At 37.5% G+C, this 27,314-nt stretch overlaps 1 protein-coding gene across 22 annotated transcripts in view; it reads left to right on the forward strand.

Moving 5' to 3' along the window:
* Window positions 1-27,314, forward strand: part of UNC79 (unc-79 homolog, NALCN channel complex subunit) — a 266,052-nt gene that overhangs the window by 32,549 nt on the left and 206,189 nt on the right. For 12 of the 22 annotated variants that reach the window (XM_045451907.1, XM_045451905.1, XM_045451912.1 and 9 more), the window contains 4 exons: window positions 9,706-9,826; window positions 15,239-15,256; window positions 16,754-17,058; window positions 20,376-20,546. The exons of 1 other annotated variant lie outside the window; for it this stretch is intronic. In XM_045451907.1, coding sequence (XP_045307863.1) covers window positions 9,706-9,826; window positions 15,239-15,256; window positions 16,754-17,058; window positions 20,376-20,546 — 615 coding nt within the window. Of the gene's footprint in view, window positions 1-8,714; window positions 8,940-9,705; window positions 9,827-15,238; window positions 15,257-16,753; window positions 17,059-20,375; window positions 20,547-27,314 lie in introns of those variants that run through there. 9 more of the 22 variants (XM_045451924.1, XM_045451908.1, XM_045451906.1 and 6 more) reach the window with 4 other exon arrangements.

The following is a 27,314-nucleotide window of genomic DNA, read 5'->3' on the forward strand; positions in this document are numbered from 1 at the left end:
TGATTTTCTGTTTACATGATCTGTCCATTGTTGTAAGTGGGGCATTGAAGTCCCCTATTATTATGGTAGTATTATCAATGAGTTTCTTTATGTTTGTAATTATTTTATTTATATATTTGTGCGTCCATGTTGGGGGCATAAATATTTACAATTGTTAGATCTTCTTGATGGATAGACCCCTTAATTATGATATAATGCCCTTATTCATCTCTTGTTACAGTCTTTATTCTAAAATCTAGTTGGTCTGATATAAATATGGCTACTCTAGCTTTCTTTTGACAGCCATTAGCATGATAAATGGTTCTCCATCCCCTTTCAATCTGCAGGTGTCTTTAGGTCTAAAATGAGTCTCTTGTAAGGAGCATGCAGATGGGTCTTACTTTGTTATCCATTCTGATACCCTATGTCTTTTGATTGGAGCATTTAGTCCATTGACATTTAGAGTGAATTCTGAAAGATGAATTTAGTGCCATTGAGTTGCCTGTAGAGTTGGTGTTTCTGGTCATGTTCTCCAGTCCTTCCTAGTCTTTGTTGCTTTTGGTCTTTTTTGTTTTCTTTTGTCTTTTCTCCACTCAAAGAGTCCCCCTGAAGATTTCTTCAGGACTGGTGTAGTGCTCATGAACTCCTTTAGTTTTTATCTGGGAAATTCTTTATCTTTCCTTCTATTTTGAATGACAGCCTTGCTGGATAAAGAATTCTTGGCTGCATGTTTTTCTGATTCAGCACATTGAATATATCCAGCCACTCCTTTGGGCCTGCCAAGTTTCTGTGGATAGGTCTGCTGCGAACCTGATCTGTCATCCTTATAGGTTAAGGACTTTTTTTCCTTGCTGCTTTCCTAATTCTTTCCTTTCCTGTCTGTGTGTTTTGTGAATTTGACTATGATATGCCTCGTTGATGGTTGGTTTTTGTTCAGTCTAATGGGAGTTCTCTGTGCCTCTTGGATTTTGATGTCTGTCCTTCCCCAGATTGTCAGTTTTCTGTTATAATTTGCTCACATAAACCTTCTGTTCCATTTCCTCTCTTCATCTTCTGGGACTCCTACGATTTGGATGTTATTCCTTTTTAATAGTCATGAGTTCTCCAAGTCTTGTGTCATGTTCTTTTGCCTTTGTTTCCCTCTTTTTTTTGCTTAATTATTCTCCATAATTTTATATTCTGTATCGCTGATTCGCTGCTCTGCTTTGTCCATCCTTGCCATCATGACATCCATTCGAGATTGCTTCTTGGTTATAGCATTTTTAATTTCGTCCTGACTAGATTTTATTTCTTTTACCTCTACAGAAAGGGATTCTATGCTTTTTTCAACCCTAGCTAGTATTCTTATTATCGTGGTTCTAAATTCTAGTTCAGACATCTTGCTTATATCTGTGTTGATTAAGCCCCTGTCTGTCATTTCTTCCTGTTCTTTATTTTGGGGTGAATTCCTTCATTTTGTCATATTGGAGGAAGAAAAAAATTAATAAAATAAAAAAATAAGAATTAGAAATTAAAAACAAAACAAAAAAGTAAACGAAGCTAGATCCTAGGTACATTTTGGTTTGCTTGTTGAAGGAAGCTCACAGTTTGAGTTTTTCAGGAGTCTTCATGTGGTGAAGCTATGTTCTCTGCTTCAGTCTCACCAGCTGCAATCAAGATATCAGCTGGGCTGCATTCTTATGTTCTGTGTTCACACAAGAGACACAGGAAAACTGAGTAAACCTCCACTATTTACATTTTCTACTAACACATTTTTATCTAGAAATTATTTATTTGCATAAATGTCATTAGCGTTTTAAAGAATTTATTTAGAGAGTATTAATAGGATATAACAAAGGTGACATTTAAACTTTAATTCATTTTAACCGCTGTGTTAAACATCACATCACATTTTAAAGATGAAATGTGTTAAACATTTTAACCATCTCTTATGTACTTAGCATTGTGACAAATTCTAAGGGAATTACAAATGGTATATAAGACAGTTATATCCTCAAAGGTATTAAGGTATTGTTAGGGTTACTATATTTGCAAACACGAAACTAATTTAGAACCATCTGGACCAGTTTATTATCACTGATAAATTTATATAATGAAGTGACAAAATTTTTGAGGCAGATAATGAGTGCTCTGAGCAGTCAGTCAGAAAAGGGAGATGGTGATAATGTCTGGAGTCAACCAGAATGTCTAGAGTCAACCAGTCATGAATGGTGTGACTCTTAAGATGGGCCTTGAAGGATTAACAGGATTTGATTTTTCAAGAAGAAAATTGTGGTACCAATGAAGTAAACAAGTATCAGTTTGTGTTTTCTAAAAACAAAAGTAAAACTCATTTAGTTTTAATATTTCATCTGCTCACTGCAGTGTTCCTCAATGAAATACTGGAAAGAACACAATCCTCAAATAGTGAAATAGGGGAAATATCAATATTTCCTTCCATATCATGAAATTAAATATTATTAAGCTCGTAAGAATAATTAAAGAACAGTGTGGCCTGAAGGAGAAGCCTGGCTTCTAGCCAGGAAACTATCTGCCACTTACTAGTTTTGTGTTTTGGGTGAGTCAGTTATGCTTGAGCTTTGGTTTATTCAACCTTATTTATTTGTTTTTAATGTTTATTTATTTTTAAGAGAGAGAGAGAGAGCATGAGCAGGGGAGGGGCAGACAGAGAGGGAGACAGAGAATCTGAAGCAGTCTCTACACTGTCAGTGCAGAACCTGACCTGGGGCTCAAACTCACAAAGTGTGAGATCATGACCTTAGCCAAAATCAAGAATTGGATGCCTAACTGACTGAGGCATCCAAGCACCCTGGTTTAGTCAACATTAAATGGAAATGATAATAATCACTCCATAATATTATTGTGAAGATTAAAAAATAATGTGTATGGAGCACCTGATAAATAGTGGACATTCAATAAACATTGTTCATTATTATTCATGTGTGCATGACTGGTATATAAAGAGAAACAGTCCTTCTGAAGGAAAATGTCTTAATTCCTATGAAAAGCTTTAAAATGAGTATTTCTTGTCTGAGTCAGCAATTCTGTGACTAAAAATGTATTCTAAGGAGATAGCTGAAGATGTGTGCACATGTTTGAAAGGATATTCTTTGCAGCATTGAATAGAATAATGAAAAATAACCCCAAATCTCACAGATAGATGATCAGTGACATAAATTACAATTTACTTACATAAATAAAATGTACTTACATTAAAGTGATGATGTAGGAATGTATTTCTGATATAGAAAGTGAGGAAAACAGATTCTAAAGCTACAGAATAATCCCAATTTTGTAAATTGAGTTTATGCAAAGAAAATTTCCTGGAAGGATAATACACCAGAATGTTAAGTATAGTTATCTCTGAATAGGGCGCCTTTAGTTAATTTTTATTTCTTCATTGAACTTAATATGAATTTTTTACTTTTATGGTAATAAGCATAGATTGATACAAATTTAAAAATAGGAATGGGTTGTTATTAAAAATACTTAGTGACATAGGAAAATACTTAAGATTTAAAGAAAAAATGATTTAAAACTTATGTACTATATGATCTTAATTTTGTTGAAGTATTTGTATATGCCTAAAATGAATGCCGAATTTTGCCCTTGTGGATGTTTCTCTCCACATGTAGCAAAGCTTCTAGCAAATGGTGGGGCTAGGAGCAGAGCAGAGATTAGACTTGCATACACCTGGATAAAATTCATCACTTTCTCAGATTCCTTTCTGTGTTTTCTTTATTTTTATCACAGCTTTAACAGTTGGCTTTCTTGGCTATTTTCATAAAGAAATAGAGTTTAACCACTGGGAAAAGCCACTGTCCCTCTCCCTCCCTTCTTTCCTTTCATCTTTTCTGGGACCCAGCAAATTCAGCATTCCTTGGGCACTCAGGGATATATAATGGAGAACAAAAGACCTAGTTCTTGGAGCCTATTGTCCACTTGGAAGAGACAATAAAAAAATCACCAAAATATGTGTTAAAAATTGTGTTAACTATGGGGAAAAAAAAGCATAGGGTATGATGACAGAGCAAAATGAAGGTGGAGGAAAGGGAATCAGTTTAGACAGGGAAGTCAGAGAAGACCTGCATTAGGAAGTTATATTTTAAGTCAGCCTTGAAGTAGAAGTAGTAGTTAGCCAGACAAACATGGAGAGAAAAGCATTGTAGGAAGAGGGACAAGTACATATAAAGGTTTTTAGGTAAAAAGTAGCTTTGCCATTTCAAAAAACTGGAGCAAGAGCCAGTATGTCTGACTGTTAAGGTATGATGCAAAGTTGGAAGGTAGGCAGGGACCTGGTATAATATGTCAAGGATTTTAGATTTTGTTCTGAGGGCAATGGGAAGCCACTGAAGGATTTGCATGAAATAGTTTATATTTATTTTATTTATTTATTTATTTATTTATTTATTTATTTATTTATTTATTTAAAGTTTATTTATGTTGAGAGAGAAAGAGAGTGTGTGTGTGTGTACATACATGTGAGTGCATGGGGGTGGGGCAGAGAGAATCCCAAGCAGGCTCTGCACTGTCAGCACAGAGCCTGATGAAGGGCTCAAACTTACAAACTGCGAGATCATGACCTGAGCTGAAGTGTTTGAGCTGAAATCAAGAGTCAGATGCTTAGCTGACTGAGCCACCCAGGTGCCCCTGAGATAGTTTATATTTTAGAAAAATCTCTTTGACTGCTCTGAGGAGAAAGAGCTGGAGAGAGGCAAGAGAGAACCAGGAAGATGAATAAGGGGCTTTCACAATTGATGGGGAGGTGATGGTGCCCAGTAATGATCATGAAGATAAAGAACAGAAGACAGATTGGAGATATATTTTGGAGGTATATTATCCATTGACAGGATTTAGTGACAGGTTGGATTAAGGGTGTGAGAGAGAGGGAAAAGGAGCTGTCAGGATGATTCTCAGAATACTTTGTTGGAGTGACTTTGTAGATTGTATAGATGGTGGAATAGGTTTTTTTTGGGGGGGGGGTAAAGGGTGAGATAAGTGTTCAGTGTGGAACATGTTTGCCTTTGTGATATCTGTAAGATCCCTAAGTAGAGAAATTGAATTGATGAGGTATGTTACTCAGAAGGGCTACCCATCTGGGATGGAGATACAAATTTAAGAGTAGTTGGCATAGATCGTGCTGCAGGCTCTATGGATGGGTGGGGTTGCCTGTGGATAGAATATGGAGACAGAGGAACAGAAAATCTAGGCCTGAGCCCTGAGGAATTCTCACATTAAACATCAAGTAATGGAGGAAGTAGTGGAGCTCAGTGAGGGGCTGCACTGGAGCAGTAAGGGGGAAGACTAGAATGTGGGGTTGCTGGGAAGCCCATGGGGGTGTATCAAAGAGGAAGGGATTGGCTGTATGGAATGGGCTAAAACAACCAGGAAAATGATGACGGTAAAGTGCCCATTGGATGTGGCAACATGGAGGCTCCAGATGATGGTAGGAAAGGGGCATTCAGGGCAGTGGTGGTGGTGGAAGCCTGACAGGAGTGAGTCCAAGAATTGGAAGTGATGGAGAAATGAGAGAGTATACACAACTCTTTATAATCTTGGCTCTGAAGAGAGAGGCCAGTGCTGGAGGGGAATGTCAGGTCAAGGGAGAGAGTTTTTGTTTCCCTTTAACAAGGGAGATTCTAGAGTTTATTTGAATGCTTATGGCCATGACTTAGTGGGAGGGAGAGTACTAGTGGTCTGATTGATGATGTTTGATTGGAAAAAGAAAGGAGATGCAAGTAGGCTTTGCTGTCTACTCTGTGTTGAGTTTGTACTAGGTACTATGCTAAGTGGTTGGCACAGTAAGTGATTAATATTCACAGTAACCCCATGAAGTTTGTATGATTATCCCTATTTTACAGATGAGGAAACAGGAGTTAAGTAGAAGTAAAACCAAAGTCTTAATCCAAAAGTGTTTGATTTCAGAGCTTAGACCCTTAGCTCTGGCTTATACTATTGGAGGATTTCCTCTATGGTGGTGTATTAGTTGGTTTCCTAGGGCTGCCATCACAAATTCCCACAAACCAGGTGGTGTAAACAACAGAAATTAATTTTCTCACTGTCCTGGGGGCCAGAAGTCCAAGATCAAGGTGTCGGCAGGTTTGGTTTCTCCCGAGGCCCGTCTCCTTGGCTTGCAGATGGCTACTGTCTCCCTGTCCTCACATGGCCTTTTCTCTGTGCATATGTATCCCTGGTGTCTCTCCTGTGTCCTAATGTCCTCTCTTTATAAGGGCACTTGTCAGACTGGATCAAAGCCTACTCCAAGGGTCTAATTTTTACTTACTCATCACTTTAAAGGCCTTATTTCCAAATAGTCACATTTTGACATCAAGCCTTCAACCTATGTGTTTTGGGGGGGGGGCACAATGCAGTCTGTAACAGATGACTTCTGTTTCCTTAAAACTGTAAGGAAAAGAGTAGGTGTGGGGGAGCTTTGAAGAACGTGGAGAGGGATGAAACAGTGATTGAAGAGGGTGGATAGGAGCTTACTACAAAAAGGTAGTCTTACAGTCTTACAGTCAGTTGAGCTTGGAGATCGTTTGTTTATATCTCAATTATCTGAGGTTCTATAGCAATATTCTGGTAAATGATTGGAGTAAAGAGTAAGAACTCAGTGCTGCAGCGAGGCTGCTGGTTACTCACATAGGCTTACTAACCAGCTATATGACCATTTTTTTTGTGTACAAAGTTGAAATGTAAATGCATTCTGTTCACATCCTCAGCATAATTACACATTACTGTATGTCAGGGACCTTTCTGGATGTTCTCAAATAGTTGAAAACATGAAAGTTAAATAAATCTATGATTGCTAAGATTTTGCTGCATTTCACCAATGCAGTATTTAGCTTGAACATTTTCCAACAGGTTCTACAAGTTGTCTTTCATGATTACTCACCACTCTCTTTGTGCTTCTTTCTCTCCCCCTCTTTCTTTCTTCCCTGTTATCATCTTCACTCATCAGTTATTTATTGAGTATCTACTAGATGTCCGGCACTAGGGTAAAAAGAGTCAACAATCTAGTGTGGGAGTAACAGATGTATATATGCAAAAAAAAAAAAAAAAGCCCCCAATTGGTAAGGGGTATTATTAAGGTAATAATTCATTTGTTCATTTATCCTGCAAATATATTGAGTTTTTACTGAGTGTCAGGCAGTGTGTTAGGCTTGGTATAGAGACAGGAGTAAGATACAGTTTCTGCCCTCAAGAAACTTACAACCTGATATACAAAACATAAACAGGTAAGTAAATAAAGACAATGCAATGTGACATTTGTAAAATATTAAAATCACTTCTCAAAGAAGGGAGTGATTCTTGTCTCTGCTTTCCCTTGCATGTTTGGATACCTGTTGAAAGGAGCCGTTGCTGCATTTTAACAAAAGGAACTATAAAAAGAACATCCATTCATTTCACCCGTGGTTCTAAATGCTTATTTTTGTTGTGTAGTGATGGTTTTGTAGCTCTTGAATTACAAGCAAACATCGAGTTTGGGATCTATGGCTTTTCTCTTCCCATGAGTTTATTGTCCACAGTTGACACCATCAACACCTTTTTTTTTTTTTTTTTTTTTTTTAAATTTTTTTTTTCAACGTTTTTTTATTTATTTTTGGGACAGAGAGAGACAGAGCATGAACGGGGGAGGGGCAGAGAGAGAGGGAGACACAGAATCGGAAACAGTCTCCAGGCTCTGAGCCATCAGCCCAGAGCCTGACGCGGGGCTCGAACTCACGGACCGCGAGATCGTGACCTGGCTGAAGTCGGACGCTTAACCGACTGCGCCACCCAGGCGCCCCATCAACACCTTTTTTTAGGTGATAGGATGGTTAATGGTGTCCCTGAAATACTTGACAGAAACCTGCTGAATATTAAAGCTTGTGAAAAATCACAGTAACAGAGCACTCCTGTGGTGGTAGGTGAGCTGAGAACATATGCTAGCTAGAACATACCTCAAATATTTGGGACTTGGAACTATGTATTAATGGGCGGGGAGGTTCCCAGTAATGTGATTTTTTTCAAAGTGGTTAACAGCCGATCAAAAACACTGAGAAGAAAATGGGTTTTTGTAGATTATGTAATTGAAACATTTTCAAGTATCCCTTCTTTTTACCTCATCTCAGGAAAACAGTTATTTACAACCAAACATTTATGGGGTTCATTGAGACAACGGCTATAAACTTGTTGCTTTCTTCAGAGGTGATGTGCTATACAAACTCAAGGTATTATTATCTGCAATCTAGACTTCTTTTTGTGGGAAATGATAACCATATTATGGGATTAGTGCAGGTAGTAGGGGGGAGGAAAGACAAATTTGATCAATGGTATGTGTGGGATTTAGAATCAATGGTTAACCTAATAACAGCTAAAAATTGCTTTGATATCATGCAACAAACACCCACTATCTGCATATTGACTTCATTTCAGATTCATAATCTAGAGTATGTCCTAGTGGAAGGAACACAGGTTGGGAACTAAGGGTATAAATTCTGGTCTACCTCTGCCATTGACTACCTATGTGCCTCATTTTCCCTATCTTTAAAATGAAATGGTTATGAGAAAAGGTCGCTAAGGTCCCTCCAGTTCTATTTCATCATTCTGTGATTCTTCGCCTGTCAAAAGCATATGACTTTTTTTAAGTTGCTTACGCCAGCATTTCAGTTAGAATTGCATCCAGGAGTTTGTTTCCATGGGCTGTTGGGAACAGCAAGACCTTGCTTCTCCAGGACTTGATATGTCTTCTGTTAACTGCTGACAGTGAGCCATACCACCTAAAAGGCTCCCTTGGTAGCCTTAAAGATTGAAAGGACAAATGGACAGTGTTGAGAGCTCTGTGGAAGAGGAGACCTGAGAGACGGTGATCACCATGGCCCCTTGGGATTTGCAAAGAGGAATGACTAGCACTGGGCCATTCACTGCAGCCAGGTCAAAGGTCAGGTCAGGAATGTGGACAATGCTGGTGACTCCAGGTAGGTCTAGGAGGGTAAACAAGCCCATTGAGTCCCTCCTGCATCTTGAGAAGATCTGAGCAGCTCTGCTCAGAAAAGCTATTAGGAAGTTTTCTAATTTATGAAACTCCTTGGAAGGAAAAATGTGACATTTATTTTTCATATTTTTATTACTATCCAGTCATTATATTCTTACTCAACACTCACCAAGTTACTCTCCTCTTAACGTATTCTCACAGTTCAAACATTCAGTAAACACACTACGTGCTTTTATGATCACATTGAGTTAAAAATCTGATTTTGACTGATGCCATTGTGCAACGGACTCCCTATATTTCAGGATTTTTGGAGTATTGTTGAAAGACCTTTGAGTTTTCTCCTTCAGTTTTAGTTAAGCAATCTTAAATATAATTCTCTGGTGGCAGAGATTTATATCTATTATTATTTTGATAATAAGAAGCTAACTTGGGGGTGATTATACAATGATTTGGAGCATTGCCTTTCTTAGTGATAAAAGAAGTTATGGAAGATTTGTGAATAGGATATTAAGCCAGATAACTTAAAAAAAAATTGTGTGCTGGATACAATTATAAGAAATTAAAGATCTTTTAAATTGTTTCTATCATGGAATTCCAATAAAATTCAGCATATTTTCCTTAAAATACTAATTAAATTCCTGTATCTAATCATTAAAAGAAAACCCAACAAGCTGTGTACCTAATACATATTACAAGATAATTTTTCTTTTTTTTTTTTTTTTTGTTTTTTTTGTTTTGCTTTTATCTAGTTGCTTCCAAGATCCGGTACTTACAGGAATATCATAACCGGGTTCTTCACAACATTTATCCTGTACCTTCAGGAACAGATATTGCAAACACCCTGAAATACTTTTCTCAGACCTTGTTAAGGTAAGCTTTAAAATATCCTCTACTTCAAAAGAATTATTAGGTAGTTTTGCTGAATTGATTGGGACCTAAACTTTTATCGCACTGAAAGTTTTGAAGGGCCTTATGTTTTCTAGTGCTCTGCCAGAAGAGTCTGGACTCAAGTTCTCTGGGTGTATATAGCAGGTCAGCTCACAGGCCTAACTGAAAAAAAAAAAAAGGGTTGCATGGCTACCGCCTGCTTTCCTCCACTTTATGTCTTTTCAAGAGATTTATACAGTGATAAAGGTTGTATGTCTGGCATTAATATAGAATGAGATTGACAGGAGAATTTACATTGCTAAAATTAATAAGAAACATGGTCTTAAAGAAAATCAGAATTAAGTAGTGTTTTAGGTTCATCAATAGTATTTCCTGTTTCTTGAAGTATAATGTATGGTAATAACAATCTGTGTAACACTTCAAGCGTTCAACGTGCTTTACAATTGATGTGGAAATTCTGAGGAGGACGAGGAATGAAAAACAAATCCTGGATGCTTTTACTATAAGACGGAGACAGGAGGGACCTATCTACTTCACAGTTCTCTTTAGGAAAAACGAGGGGAGCCTTTCAAGTAAAGACTCCATTGTTTGGAAAATAACACTGAAGAATAAAGGGGAACGCTTCACTTTCCATTACATTCTAAGGCTTGGTCTCCCCATTACCATGATCTTCTCACTCCAAATCTGATATTGGAAACACACAACTTGACTTGCTACTATTTCTTTTTGCTGTGTAACAGCAACATTTTTGTGAGATAGGTATTAGGGAGGGAACACCAATTCCGACTGAGTGTAGTTGCCCTGGAGTCACCGCTCGTGCAAGGCGAGCCTTTGGCAGTCTGAATGCTTTGTAGAAAGAAGTTTCACGCGTTTAAGTCAGCTGCTCGTCTTCTACAGCCCTGATCTTTGTTCTTCTTATTCTTTGGAGTATCTTGTCTTCTTTAGAACACTTGGTGTCCCTATTCTGTATTAAAGGGATTCTGTGTATCAGATTCATAGATTTCATACTTGCTTAGTAAGTAGAGGCGATTTCCCTTCTTTTCAAATTGCAGTGGGATTATTTGCTCAGTGTTCATTGAAATAATCAGTTTGTTTATATTGATATACAAGCATCTGATCCTGCTCTTTTGAATTCTCCTTTTGTCTTTGAGGTCAGGGTTCTCAACGGGAAACATTGTCCTTTATCACAAATTCTGGAAGTTCTCAAAGTGGGAGGCTTTTTTTCAGTAGCAAGCAGATTCTGAATTCACTTTGCAAAGAAACTGTGACATTTGTTGGCACTTTGAAGCCTACTGCTTAAGTCTTAGTCATTGTGTCAGAAAGTTTGGAAATTTAGGATACTGAAGTCATGTTTGCAAGACATGAAATTTCCATTTTCTTGAGCCATGGATTATTAGGATATGATCATGGTTCATAGTATTTTAATGATAAAACGTGTTAAGGTAGTTTGTTCAAGTAGCTGTTGGAGAAGATTCTGTGCCATTGAGCTGAATCCATTTTGTTTTTAAAATTTATTTATGTAGATTCAAGTTAGTTAACATGCAGTGTAGTATTGGTTTCAGGATTAGAACCCAAGTGCCCTCCTTAATGCCCAACATCCATTTAGTCCATGCCCCCTTCCCCTCCCCTCCAGCAGTGCTCAGTTTTTCTCTGTATTTAAGAGTCTCTTAAGGTTTGCCTCACTCTCTGTTTTTATCTTATTTTTCCTTCTCTTACCCTATGTTCATCTGTTGTGTTTCTTCAGTTCCACCATTTTCAAGGGAGACCGTATCAGCAGCTGCTTCTAATGGTAGTATTAATAACTACCATTATCATAGCAATATTGTATGAGAATACTAGTAATTATATGTGTCAAACACTGTTCTAAGAACTATACATGTCATCTCATTTAATCCCTTATAATAATTATATGAAATAAATGTAGTATTATACCTATTTTACAGATAATGAAACTAAAGCGTAAAGCAGTTAAAGAAATTGCTCAGTCACCTATCTAGTCAGCAATGGAACCTGGATTTGACCCTGGTGGTTTTAATCCACAGCATACTCTCAATAATTACACTCTATTGCTTCTCCCTCATACTACTAGTTATCATGGTGCAAAGACACTTCTTTTAGTAAATACTTGGGTTTGGCCTTTGGGAATACCAGCATCCATTATGAGTTCTTGGCATAGTTTTGGTTTTCCTTGAGATCAAAGGAGGAAAGGCTGTGCTTAGTGCAAAGATTTGCCAACTTTTTGGAAGTTAAATTGAGCTGTACTTGAGGTGATCTGGATAGTGTTTTAATTCCCAGATGCTTTAGCTGTCTCTCACTTAGCAATTTGTTGTGGATAGTAAGTCAGAGCAGAGTTGATAGCCTATAGGACACACTCACATGAAGTAGGAAGAAGAAAGAAAACAGTAAGAAGCATAACATGTCACAGGCTGAACTTCAGTGCTTAGAGGTTTCAACTCTTGGGCTGAACCCAATGCAATTTCTTTCTTCTTTTTGCCTACCTCAGCATTAAAAAAATAAAAAGCAAAAATCAAAAATAAATAAAAACACCAAAAAAACCCCCGACAACAACCCCACAAAACCCAACGCAAAATTCTTTAATTTCTTTTGTTTATTGGAAATATAGAACTTACAACTATTGTCCTACATTGGACCAAACTATGACCACTTTCACTGTTGATATATATATATATCCATAATAATAATATTTATATTTCTTAATTTTCTTTATGCTATTAGAAAATTCAAGACAGATAAGATGGTCTAGGTATTTGGTGTCCAAGATTATTGACAGTAAGAGTTTCTACTCACTAACAAGTTGGTTCCCTTTGCATTTTAGACGACTTTTACATTCAGAAGCACTTCTTGCTTTTAGAATGCAGATTCTTGGAAAGAAACAAGAAGAAAGAATTAGAGACGAATTCTCACAGAGTAACCCTCTGTCTATTTGGATATTCTCAAGGAAGTTAAAATTATTATTATTTTGAGTAAAATCTGCAACTTGAAGTACCAGCAGCTTCATTTGAGTCAGAATTGCATTTTTAGAGGAATAGTCCTCTGGTATTCATGTGTGGCATGTGACTCTTACTGATTTCAGTAGACTTTGTACATATTCCCAAAGGCAGAGATTAGCCTAGGTGTTTAACTTCAATTAATTTAATCCACAGGAGAGGAGAGATTATGTGTTACCGTAATTAACTATATCAGTGGTTGAATAGTCCACATCTGTTCACTCAGCTCTTAATTAGACTTACATTGTAGTTCATGGGGGTTCCCTAAATTTTAGGTTAGTAGAAGATGAGTCTTACGTGGTATTCAGCTTACTAACCCTTGAGCCTAGAGCAGAGTTTGGTCCTTAGAAGAGGGTCAACAAATATTTGTTGAATTGAGTTGACTTTGGTCCAGATTTTATCCATTGCAGTAACCCTTCTAGAGCATTATTTCATCTAGCAGTGACCTGGGGTACTGGGTAAAATTTTGTCTGAGTGCTAACTTGTACTCATTTTAATTTAGTAGGGACCTAAGTATGGGAACAGACACACAATTTACACACAACTTCAGAGTTTAGTTTTTTGTTTGCTTTTAGTATTAGAAGGAACTATGAAGATCATCTAGTTTAATCCCCCCCTCATTGCTGCAGAGGAGTCTGTCCATTTTACATTGAAAGCATTCTGGGGCCATATTTAAAATATCTAAGTTCTTCTTTAAGGATCTTGCCTCTTACCTGGCAGAATATTTAAAGGTTTCCAGTCTTCCTATGTCATGCAGTCTTTTGGAATTCCTTCCCCCAGATCTCTCTTCTGGTGCCATTCCAGCTGCTTGTGCATAAAATCTTTTTAACAATCATTATGTTTGGGGAAAACTACTTGCTGCTAACTCTTTAGAAAATGTTTGATATGTTTTTTAAAAGGGATTCTAGTCTCAGTTCAATAAGCTTAGTTGAATTGTAATTTTTACTTGCTTAGGAAGAAAACAGACCTTCCAATGACTGATTTGAAGTCCACAGAGTAGCTTTAGAGTATCACATGATAAAGTAAATTTTATTTAGTGTATAGATTCAACTAAGATGTCAAAATTTATAAGCTTATAGAAAGTTTATTTGATGTATTATTTTTATGTGCTATAAATACCTCAGGGCAACTTTTCATCTTTCTCCATACCCACAGGGGTCTTCTTCTCTTGGTTCCTCTTGATGTTGGAAGTAAACATTTGATAAAGAGGATCTCAGGAGGGAAAAGGAAAGGTGAAAAGTTGGTTGCTGGGTCAAACTCTTCTGAGCAGGGCATTCTTAATGTTCTTTTTGGTTGGGTGTATAGTCCTCTGGGAAAGAATTTTAGATGGGGTAGATGGTTTTATCATTCCCGAGTTAGACAGTTTGGTTGGGGAAATAAGTTTTTTTTTTTTTCTGAATAAACTTCACAAAACATCATAAAATCACAATGCATTGTACATTGATTCATGAGCCCTTCTTAAGTTTTACCACAAATGAAAACATTTCCTTACATTGAAACATGAATGGTAATTTAAAACTGGTTTCATGGATAATTCATTTCAGCCATTTTTTTCCTCAACCTCACCTACTTATTAAATCTAGAGGCAGTGAGAGAGAAGTTTTACTGTTTCAATGCTGACATTCTCCCTCCCTGCATGTATGAACTTGTTGCTGCTATCATTTGGGAACCCCACATATACAGGAAGGGAAAAATATCAAAATGGAGTCTCCAAAGTTGATTTGACTAGTGTCTTAAATTATATCCAACTTTGGAACAATACTGAAGTATACTCGAAAAAAATAATGTGCTATATTTCCCCCACCAAGGAAAAGTTGATGACAGAACGGTACTTAATTTAAAGGATAGCATTAATATATGATATGTAGCTAATTTTATTCTCTAAGGCAAAATGTTGTTTTTCTATACCACTTCTAGAAGATCCACATCTTGTAATTTTGAAAAGATGTAGGTAGTAGGGTTAACTTAGGACTGAAATATGGGAAATAGTATTTCTAACTTATATCCATTATGATTCTAAAGGAATTTTCAGTGGGATAGAATCCTCCAGGATTCAAATAGATTTTTGGTGACTGGGCTTATCAAGAACATAACATTTAAAGGTGGTACATTTAGGAATAATCAAGTTATATGAGGAAACTATAAAGTCTGATGGAAAATCTGATGGTACTGGAATGTTGATATTATTCCATTGTAAAGTATAAAGTATATGTATCTTACTTTAAGATAAATACATCACACACAAAAAAGGTTAATTTAATCCCTTTAAAAGTAAAAAAAAAAAACCACTAAATCTTAAGTTATTTCTTGCTAAGAAGTATTACATAACTATTCTGAAATTATCTTTATTATTATTAATTGTTTTTCCCTGGACATTGGGTAACAGAAGACAAAGGAAATCGAGGTAAATTAGGCACATGGAAAATAAAAAGCATGTAGTCATTTTTCTTACATTGTAACATATTTTGCACTAAGAGTAAATAAAAATAAATGTCAATTTGAAATAGCAAGCATGCTCGACACTAACCAATTCTTCACACCACTGTAAAATTGTAAATGTAATATCATTAACTAAGAACTTAGTAATGTTTGATGCACATAGAGTAAGTGTAAAACAAGGTTATTTTTATGTAATGAAACATTTATAAATTGTTATCTATTTTGATTCACATATAAGTGTACTATATAAAAGCACTTTGTAAGCGCAGCAGAGATTATCATTATAATGTATAACTATTGTCTTTGACGATAAATAGTAAACCTAATTTTAAAAACTTAAAACATCTGGCCAAGCAGTTATTTCTTCTATTTTTAAATTAACAAGTTTTCTGCTTTATTGCTTTTACTAAAAGGCTTTTATTTAAAAATGAAGGCTAAAAGAAAGCTAGTTTATTTCTAGAGTTTATTTTTATTCCCATTAAACTTTTTTTTTAACTTTCTAAATTATCTTTCCTTTAGTTTTTTTAGTGAGTTTTGTTGAATAATAACGTAAGTAGCAGCAGTAATATATAAGATACTATTGTATGATGTGCAGCTATATGGCAGATACTGCTTGCCTAGTCTTTAGAATTTTGAAGGTAACTATTTAATAAACCAATGTTTGTATTCATAAAATAAAATGTTTCCTCCCCAACATGCAAAATTAAAAAAAACACACATAAATAACCATTATCATTAGTTCACAAACATATGCTACGGACCATCTACTATATATTATTTTATAGCTTTTCCAATGTAGTTTAGCTAACATTTTAGAAATATGTATTATTTCTAAATTCATATGCCTGTTTAAACTTCATTATCTCAAATGATACTGATAGAATGTCATGAAACAGTATCATAATATACATATAGACATTATTTTGATGCAATAAACATGTGATTTTTAAGACTTTCTTAATAAACACACATGTTTATTCTTTGCTAAAACATGTTTCTGCAAGTGCCATACCTATATTTTGCAGGTTTTTGTTTACCCAATTAAGGCAGTCTAGCTGAAAACTTCTTTTGCCTTGAAAGCTTGTTTTAATTAGTATAAAAGCCCTAATTCATTAGATGAAACCATTGTTTTTCCTTCGAGGAAACCTCTCCTTCACCAAACTGATAAACTGTAAAACATGGGTTTGGCACTGAAACATGCATTTTTATATTTTTGCTCCTTACTAACCAGATAACACATGAGATGCAATGCAATTTCCACGAAAGAAACCGTGCGTTATTGGTATTTCTGAGCACGAAGCTATGTGACCCCTACTCGATGTGTAGACACTGCTGGTGTGGCAATTGCATCTTATGTGGGATATATCTGGAGTTTTATTATTTGTTTTAGAGTGTCATTTCAATGTAATGTGCTGTTCTTTGTGTCTTTGTTGTCTCTTTTTTTTCCTTGTCCCCCCAACAGCATTTTGTCCCGCACAGGGAAGAAGGAAAACCAAGATGCCTCCAATTTGACAGTGCCCATGACCATGTGTCTTTTTCCTGTGCCATTCCCACTCACCCCATCTCTAAGACCGCAGGTCAGTTCCATCAACCCTACTGTTACTCGCTCCCTCCTTTACAGCGTCCTGCGAGATGCTCCCTCTGAACGTGGCCTGCAAAGTCGTGATGCTCACTTGTCAGACTACCCTTCTTTGGACTATCAAGGCCTCTACGTGACTTTGGTGACTCTTCTGGATCTAGTTCCTTTACTCCAGCACGGCCAACACGGTGAGCATTTAATCAAAATCTTTGAGAATGTATGTGCATGTTTATGGATGCTGGAGACTGTTGTTACTGTAATAAATTGCTTAAAAGGTCTTTGTGTGGCTAAAGCCCTTCTTATATGGAAACTTAATTATGGCTTTTCCCATCCTGTCATTTTTCGCTCATTTATGACCAGAGGGATGTTACCCAGGTCGGCCTACATTTGGAGGGGAGTGGGCTGGAAGGACGAGTAGAGCTGTAATGGGAATTTACCTGCTTATCATGGAGGTGCTTGTTGGAATTATGATTGTGGGCTAAGATTTAGAAACCTGCCCCCCATAAAATGTAAGAGATGGAGCCTGAAGGGCACGTCAAATCCACTGACTAATCCTGTGATTTTTCGAGGCAAATCACAGAATCTCCCTGGGACTTACTTTTCCTGTCTTTTAAATCCGGGAGGTTCGATTAGAATAAATCTCTAAGAACTCTTCCAAATTTAACCAGCGATCACTGGTTATTATTACAAAGTGTTGGCGGTCGGTATGATATATGGTGCTGCTACAAGCTGTATATGGCATATACTACACACTATTAGGGATGCTTCGGGACAGTGACCTGAGAGCATGCTTCTTTGCCTAACGCTTTCCCTTTCCACAGTGTGTTTTAGCCAATGTCATGATCTCACTTGCTTACCATTTTCTAACCCATAAAAAGGAGTACAATATCTCTTGTTTAACTATTCAGTATTATATTTGTGAGAATCAAATGGAAAACCATGCAGTAAGAAAAGGGGTTTTTCCAGAGAATGAATGTTTAAAACATTGGTTAAAACAGCATTTTAACTTGAAAACACTGATAATTTGGTCTCTGGAAGTACGATACCCAAAGTTTCACTGTATAGAAAAACTGGAATTTGGGAAATGAGTGAGTTGTGGGAGTTATTTCGCCCTTTACTTGCAGCTAGCTCTCCTAAGAGAATGCTTAATGGTTTATTAAGATGTGTTCCTAATTAAAAAATAAAAAAAAAAACTACTTTCTTAAAAATGATGAAATAATGATTGTTGAATTTGTTTTTTTTTCTTATATTTACAGTTCTGTATTATAGTGAATATAAAAAAATGTAGAAATTTGTAAATTTGCTTGTTGTGTAACTTTGTAGTTGTTTTGAGCCCAGTCACTTTTACTGTGATCCCTGTACCCACTCAGAATTTCAAAGAGATGACTCTCTGAACATAAGACTGCCAGAGCTTACTGTGGTGGTGGTCTCATCAGTACTTTTCCTTTGTGACAACCTGTCCTGAGGTCACTGTAGACCTGCCTGGTCCTGGGCTGGGCCACTGTGTTAGAGCTTTATTAAGATAAAAAGCATTCAGTTTGATAACTCACAATCCATTTAACTGCAATTTAACTGTGTTAAATTACAACAATTTCAGGGGGAATGATGTATATATTTGCTTTTTACCTACAACTATGTTGCGACTTTACTCTTCACTGTTATCTGTAGACTGTGTTCTCTGTTCTTAGAAGAGAGGAAAAAACTAGACTCTCCCTTAGAGGTAAAAAAAGCAATTCAGCAGTGTTTCCTAACAACACTGGAATCACTGAGGGAGCTTGAATATGGAATTCTGGGTCCCACACTGGGATTTAGGAATAAGAATCGCTGAGGGGTGTGTCCTAGGGATCCAAATTTTTACTGAGCTCTCTGGGTGACTCTTTTGTGTACTGAGCGTGTGAACTACCGTTCCAGGGCTCGAGGCGGTGTCTCCACGGGGGGAAGGGCTGTGCACTGGTGAGAGCTGCATTCTTGACACAGTTCAGCTACCAGCTGTCAGGCGATCTTGGACCCTCACTTTCCTTCTCCGGGCCTCAGTTTCCTCACTTGAAAGATATTCCACATTGGCTCTCAGACCCCTTTCAGCACTAATGTTCTGTAACTACGTTACAATGCAGCTAAGGTGTCCTTTATGCACAGCCTCATTTAATTCTTAGTAAAACAACCTATGACTTTTACATCTTATCAGCTTGAGGCCAAGGTTGACTGCCCCTCACTCACCAGCGTGCAGGTGGCCTCATCCTCTCTGTTGTCAGTTGATGTGCTTGTTGAGATGGCAGGTTAATTCCATGATAGTTGGAAATAACATTAGGCATCAAAATTGCACTAAGAAGGTAAATCTGCTGCGAAACAAACAAACCCAATAATTTTCTTTTATAGTGGACAGGAAAGTGATCCACATCTTCCTTGTCAAGTCCTGACTGATGACACACAAATTGGGAGATCCAGAAGTATCAAAAGATATATTCAGTAGAGGTGTCTGAGTGGCTCAGTCGGTTAAACACCCAACTCTTGGTCTCAGCTCAGGTCTTGACCTCAGGGGTGTGAGTTCAAGCCCTGTGTTGGGCTCTGCGCTGGGCATGAAGCCTACTTAAAAACAGAAAGATATATTCAGTATATTGGGATTTGGTGTACATGCATTCTAAAGCTAAATAGTTATGGTTTTTTTGAATGTCCTTTATTTTTGCTCCTTGTGCAGGTAATAATAGTAACACTATTAATATATTTAACAATGGCCATACTTGTGGAGCACACATTATGTGCTGTGTTAAGCACTCTATATTAATCTCATTTAAGCCTCTTAACAGTCCTTCTAGAAGTGAGGTAGGTACTCTTCCTCTCCCCATTTAAAGATGTTGATAGGAAGATTACCACTAGGTAGTACATCCTTCTGTGATAATTGATAACTGAATGCACAGGGCCACACAACATCAATTTACAGCTTCCTTTCTTTGGCACCTGCGGAATATGCTGCTGTACTGGAAGATGCATGTTCCCTCATTGCTCAACACTCCAGATGTAGGAAGACTGTGCTTTTTGGTTGATGGGGCAGGGATAGCCTGGCTTTATTTCCGGTCCTGCCCTTGACTTTGCTAAAACTTCCGTTGGGTAAATAATGTAATATCTTTGTACCACAGTTACTTTGTGTAAAATGTAATGATGGTAAGAATGCTAGACAACATTTTAGGATTCATGATCACGTGGAAAGTGCTTTTAGTTTCTAAAATCAAGGAATAATAGGAATACCCAGTGTTACTGAAGATTGATAGAGGGTTGAGGAAAAGCTCATGAAATCGATATTTATATTTCTTAATGCAGTTATTCACCAGTCATTTATTGAACAAATATACTGTCTATGCACTCTACTGAGCATTATGTTTCAGAGCTCTTAAGAAGGGAGCAAAGCTGTTTTCAATTTAAGCCAGTTCATAAGAACTAAAAATAGAATTAGCATATTTTGTTAAATGGCAAAATATTCAGTGACTGATTACTCACTTTTGTTTTGTAGATCTTGGACAGTCGATATTTTATACAACTACATGTTTGCTACCCTTTCTCAATGATGATATTCTGAGTACTTTGCCCTACACGATGATATCAACGTTAGCTACCTTTCCTCCATTTCTGCACAAGGATATTATTGAATATCTTAGCACATCTTTTCTACCAATGGCTATATGTAAGTTCAATCTTACCTAATACTAGATTCTTTTAACGTATTGTACGAATGGAATTTGCTTGCACTGTTTTAGGCTGTACATTTTCAAGATTATAATGAAATCACTTGCTATATACATGTGCTGTGATTTAAATTGTCATTTCAGCATGATGATTATGGAGAGAATCAAAGAAATGAATGATGATTATACCTTAGAATTGTTTTACTTGCATAATTTGATCTTATAGAATAGGAAGAAAACATCAAGGCATAGTCTATTACTGACATAGAAACTATGGTATTTTGTGTAACTTAAGAAAAAAGTATGGAGAGAGTGCTGCCTCAGGTATAGAAATTCTTATCTTTTGCACCTGAAGGCAGAAGGCTGTGATGGGAAGAGCAATAGACAGTGTCAGGACATATAGATCCTAGTTTCAGCTTCACTTGTAAATGTGCTGTGTGGTGTTAGGCATCTCACATGGTTGATACCTCATCTCCAGAATGATGCTAGCATTAACTTCCCATTACAGGGATGTTGTGATGATAAAGTGAATCAATACGTATGAAAACACTTTGGAAAAAGGCTCGCAACTCATGTGCAAGTTTGTTATAAATGTGGAGCTGATTTGAATTCTGTTTCACTTTTACAGACTTTTTTTTTAAATTTTATTTTTAATTTTTTAAAATTTACATCCAAATTAGTTAGCATCTAGTGCAACAATGATTTCAGGAGTAGATTCCTTAGTGCCCTTTACCCATTTAGCCCATCCCCCTTCCCACCACCCCTCCAGCAACCCTCAGTTTGTTCTCCATCTTTATGAGTCTCTTCTGTTTTGTCCCCCTCCCTGTTTTTATATTATTTTTGTTTCCCTTCCCTTATGTTCATCTGTTTTGTCTCTTAAAGTCCTCATATGAGTGAAGTCATATGATTTTTGTCTTTCTCTGACTGACTAATTTCACTTAGCATAATAGCCTCCAGTTCCATCCACATGGTTGCAAATGGCAAGATTTCCTTCTTTTTGATTGCTGGGTAATACTCCATTGTATAGATATACCACATCTTCTTTATCCATTCATCCATCGATGGACATTTGGACTCTTTCCATACTTTGGCTATTGTTGATAGTGCTGCTATAAACTTGGGGATGCATGTGTCCCTTTGAAACACCACACCTGTGTCCCATGGATAAATGCCTAGTAGTGCAATTGCTGGGTTGTAAGGTAGTTCTGTTTTTAGTTTTTTGAGGAACCTCCATACTGTTTTCCAGAGTGGCTGCACCAGCTTGCATTCCCACCAACAATGCAAAAGAGATCCTCTTTCTCTACATCCTCACCAACATCTGTTGTTGCCCGAGTGGTTAATGTTAGCCATTCTGACAGGTATAAGGTGGTATCTCATGGTGGTTTTGATTTGTATTTCCCTGATGATGAGTGATGTTGAGCATTTTTTTTTTGTGTCGGTTGGCCATCTGGATGTCTTCTTTGGAGAAGTGTTGCAGATTAATTCTAATAGGCTTTCCACACATGAGAGCAGAGAGAAAAAGCCAAATTGAGTTGGTTTTTATGATCAAAATCCTTCTAAAGTATTTTGTAAAGAAATGGATTACGAGGGGTGCCTGGGTGGCTCAGTCGATTGAATGTCTTACTCTTGATTTTGGCTCAGGTCATGATCCCAGGGTCGTGGGATCGAGCCCTGCATTGGGCTCTGGGCTGAGCGTGGCGCCTACTTAAGATAATCTCTCTCTCTCTCTCTCTCTCTCTCTCTCTCTCCCTCCCTCTGCCCCTCTCCCCTGCTCTTGCGTGCTCTCTCTCTCTCTCTCTTAAAAAAAAAAGAATTAGATTATGAATCAATCTATACTTCAGTGGATAACCTGAAAAGATTGTGGATTTAGGAGCCAAACAGATGTAGATTTAAATCACAGCTCTTCTGCCAAACTAGTTGTGTGGCCCTAGGCAAGTTACCTAACCTTTCTGTTTCTTACCTATGTAAGAAGAATAATCATAATAGTTGCCTGGGTGGTTGTGATAACAGAGATGATTCACCTGGAAATTGGTAAGGTGCTGGCTGGCTCAATGCCAGGTGTTCACTAAGTGTTAGTTTACTGCTCTCCTTCCCTAAACTTTTGTGCCATTAAAATACCTTTATTGGTCACATTCGATTCCTAGTGACCATTTTTCACCATTTTTAACTTTATGTGCTTATCATCTTATTAAAGTTGTTGCTATGTAATAATAGTGGCAAACATAGGTACCTTTAAGCTACATTACTTATTTTATAGTTAAGCTTAATTTTAGCTAGGGAATTATAGTTTCATGTCTTTAAAAAAAAATTTTTTTTTTTAACGTTTATTTATTTTTGAGACAGAGAGAGACAGAGCATGAACAGGGGAGGGGCAGAGAGAGAGGGAGACACAGAATCCAAAACAGGCTCCAGGCTCTGAGCAGTCAGCACAGAGCCCGACGCCGCGGGGCTCGAACTCACAGACAGTGAGATCATGACCTGAGCCGAAGTAGGGTGCTTAACTGACCAAGCCACCCAGGCGCCCCTGTAGTTTCATGTCTTTTAAGCAAAGAGTCTGTCTTCTGCCTAAATTTTATGGTGATTCAGAAACATTAGCAGACCGATGGTATGGTTCAAGCAATAGATTATTTTTTTTTTTCAACGTTTTTATTTATTTTGGGGACAGAGAGAGACAGAGCATGAATGGGGGAGGGGCAGAGAGAGAGGGAGACACAGAATCGGAAACAGGCTGCAAGCTCTGAGCCATCAGCCCAGAGCCTGACGCAGAGCTCGAACTCCCGGACCACGAGATCGTGACCTGGCTGAAGTCGGACGCTTAACCGACTGCGCCACCCAGGCGCCCCAAGCAATAGATTATTGATCATTCTCTCTCTCTTTTTTTTGTTCTGTGTAACCTGATAAGCGCTTGCTTATCAATACAGTCTTAGAATTGTATAGTTGTTAACTGTGAAATTTAGGCATAGGAATTCTTATTTATTATTATTATTTTTTTTTTATTTTTTATTTTTTTATTTATTTATTTTTGGGACAGAGAGAGACAGAGCATGAACGGGGGAGGGGCAGAGAGGGAGGGAGACCAGAACCGGAAACAGGCTCCAGGCTCTGAGCCATCAGCCCAGAGCCTGACGCGGGGCTCGAACTCATGGACCGCGAGATCGTGACCTGGCTGAAGTCGGACACTTAACCGACTGCGCCACCCAGGCGCCCCTATTATTATTATTTTTAAAGAATTACAAGTGAGGAGGAGCATCTTTGTAATAATCTAAATTCACTCTACCCTCCTTCTTAGGAATAAGTTAATAATTTAGGGAGAGGCATTGAATATATCAGGCCTCTGAAGTTATGCTTCACTCTGATCAAGCATTGTGATGACTGGCAATTTGTTTCTTCATCCTGGTTATTAATTTCTACTTAATTAGAAGCACAGACCCCAAAACATGTCTTAAAGTCACATTAGAATCCTTATTTCTTTAAATGTGTGAGCCTTGGCAACTGAGGGGAACAAAATATTAAGTTGAGTCTACAAAATGTATATGAATTTTAATACTTATTGGTAGATTAACTTGGTGTTCATTTAAATTGTGAACAAGCTGTTTATGTCTCTGGGTCTCCATTGTGTTTTCAGCTGTAAAGGGGAGTTTTGGAAAACATGTTCCATCTCTAAGGTTATTTCTGGCTTACTAATTCTAGGTTAAATAACATCAATCTTATTTTATGTAAGAGGCACATGTCTTCCTGTAACCCAGTTGTTGATCTAGTTCATTTATCTGTTGCTCTGGTTTTAGTTTCTTACTTGTGACTTCCATTTATTGTTACCATCCCTGTGGGTCGAGGAGCCTTTAAATCTTTGAAAATAAATGGTAGTAATACCCTTTTTCAAAAAAAGTTTATTTTTTGAGAGAGAGAGAACACATGCACGAGTGGGGGAGGGGCAGAGAGAGAGGAGATAGAGAATCCTCAGCAGGCTCCTGTTGTCAGTGCAGAGCCTGATGTGGGGCTGGAATTCAAGAACCACAAAATCATGACCTGAGCTGAAGTCAAGAGTCGGTTGCTTAACTGACTGAGCCACCCAAGCACCCCAGTAGTAATACCCTTTAAAACCACAATCTAGGGGCGCCTGGGTGGCGCAGTCGGTTAAGCGTCCGACTTCAGCCAGGTCACGATCTCGCTGTCTGTGAATTCGAGCCCCGCATCAGGCTCTGGGCTGATGGCTCAGAGCCTGGAGCCTGTTTCCGATTCTGTGTCTCCCTCTCTCTCTGCCCCTCCCCCGTTCGTGCTCTGTCTCTCTCTGTCCCAAAAATAAATAAACGTTGAAAAAAAAAAATTTAAAACCACAATCTATTAAATGATTGAGGTGTTGTTTTTTTTTTTAATGTTTTATTTATTTTTGAGACAGAGAGAGACAGAGTATGAGCAGGGGAGGGGCAGAGAGAGAGGGAGACACAGAATCCGAAGCAGGCTCCAGGCTCTGAGCTGTCAGCGCAGAGTCCTATGCGGGGCTGGAACTCATGAACCGCGAGATCATGACCTCAGCCAAAGTCAAACGCTTAACCGACTGAGCCACGCAGGCGCCCCGTTGAGGTGTTTTGTTTTTTTGTATTTGTTTCTTTGCAAAGACACAGCCCCAAAGAATGAGGGAAACGGGTTCCAGATTAATCACGTGTAAAGGAATTGATGTGAGAATATGTGTCTGTTGCTTGCATCCATGTTGTTTCTGTCTTTGGAAGTTGTTTCGATGTCTAGAAATTGTGACCGAAATGAGAGAGGAGCATTTAACTTCTTCCAGAATGTTTTCATTTCAGGACGGAGATGTTAGGGGATTAAGGAGGCTGCATTTTCTGAGTATTTGATAAAATCTTCAAGACAAGACAGCTTTTATGTCTTTGGTGTGGTGTTCACAAGGTCAAGATGTAAAATGTGGACAGTTTTTCAGGTGTTAAATGTTAGTGTTGTTAAGAACGTAGACTATGAAGCGCCAAGCTCTGAAGTGGATCTAATGAAGTATTATGGTTCTTTCCATGTAAGGGCTGTGCGTGTTTGTCAGTTACGCCCTCCCATCATTTTTGTCAATAAATCTAGTACTGTGGCTTTATTTTAAATCACTCCTTTTGAGATGCTGCAGAGAAAACTGCAATTTATTATAAAAATTTCATCTGACATAATCTTTTCTTTTTAACTCCTTCCACAAATAAGATATACTTCTTTTTATTCCAAATGTGTGCAATAGGCTCTGTTTTTTTGTTTTTAAAAATATTAAAGGAGTACTAAGAATTGAAAAAGTCATTAGCATTTCACCATGGAAGCCTCTTTTTTTGCAATAAAGGGTCTGTGATTTGTGGACCAACTTGAAATATGGATGTTGGGAAGATGATATGGATATTGGCAAAGAAGAGAAAAGCTGATCCCAAATGAACATTAATTGATATAGGCTGTGTTATTTCAAAGTTGATAATAAGACTGAGCGATGATATCAGTGAAAGACCCTTCTAGTGTATCTTGGTAGCCTAGACTTAAATTTCCTCAAAACATCACTTACCCTTAGGAAAAATAAAGGTTCATTTAGATCTTTGCACTTAAAAGCAATTGTGTGGGTTAATTGAGTACCTGGTTCCAGGCCATTAGCCCTGGATCATTTTTCTTCTACTACTATTACAGAGGATGCCTGTGATGCTTCTATGATCCTCCAAAAACCAATAAATATATATATTTAAAAAAAGACAGTCAGAACCCAACACCACATATTGATGACATTTAAATATTCTTCTAGATATAAAATTTGTTTTATTAACTAATGATTGTTTTTATAAAATAGGTCTTACTATTTTGTAAGAGCTTTATTGTTCAATTTGTGGAAATATGTTGGAATAGAAATCCAGAAGAGCTGAATTGTGTAGTCTTTGGCCGATTGGCAAATCTCTTAACCTCATCAAACTTTAGTTTCCTTAGCTGTAAAATTGTGAATTATCATGATCTCCCCTGCCTGTGCCCATGTTTGTTGTGAAGACCAGAAGATAACATACAGCAATGGCCTTTGAATATTGTGTCATGTTAAACAAATGTATAACATACCAAATCCACAGTCATGTGACGGACATGTCAAATCCCATTGCAACTAATTCCAATATACTGTACCAATTCACATGTTGTCCTAAAGTTTTATTATTTTAAACGTAGCTTGGGAAAAGGGGCCAGCCTCTGGGGCTTGGGATTTTTCCCCCGCTAGAGTTTGTTGTATAGTAACAATAATGACCAGAATAGGTTTTGATCGCATAGAATCTGACAGAACACCTCTGCATTTTTTTTTTTTTAAAGATTTTATTTTTCTAAAGTAATCTCTACATCCATCATGGGGCTTGAACTTACAGCTCTGAGGTCAAGAGTTGCATGCTCTACTGACTGAGCCAGTCAGGCACTTCACCTCTGCATTGTTGATGGGCACTCTTGTCTCTATGATTTTCATTAATATAGCAGTCTACAAATATTGTAATGCTGCATAGACTTTTGGGTCATGATGTCGCAGTCTTCCCATTATGTTGAATTGATAGGCCCTTCTGAAGGCATAGGTATCTTATGCTCAAACCCTATCTCATGGAATACAAATACCTGTGATTACACAGAGATGCTTGTTAATTCAGGCAGTGCAGTCTGCCCAAGCACAGGAAACGGTTCTGTCGGATGGCACCAGAATGTGTTTCTTCTTCCCAGATGACTCTCCTACCTTTACCCCTTAAAAAATAGTAAGGCTAGTGGGGTTTATTTAAACGTAT

This window comes from Leopardus geoffroyi, chromosome B3 (genome assembly GCF_018350155.1).
Source record: "Leopardus geoffroyi isolate Oge1 chromosome B3, O.geoffroyi_Oge1_pat1.0, whole genome shotgun sequence".
Taxonomy (NCBI): domain Eukaryota; kingdom Metazoa; phylum Chordata; class Mammalia; order Carnivora; family Felidae; genus Leopardus; species Leopardus geoffroyi.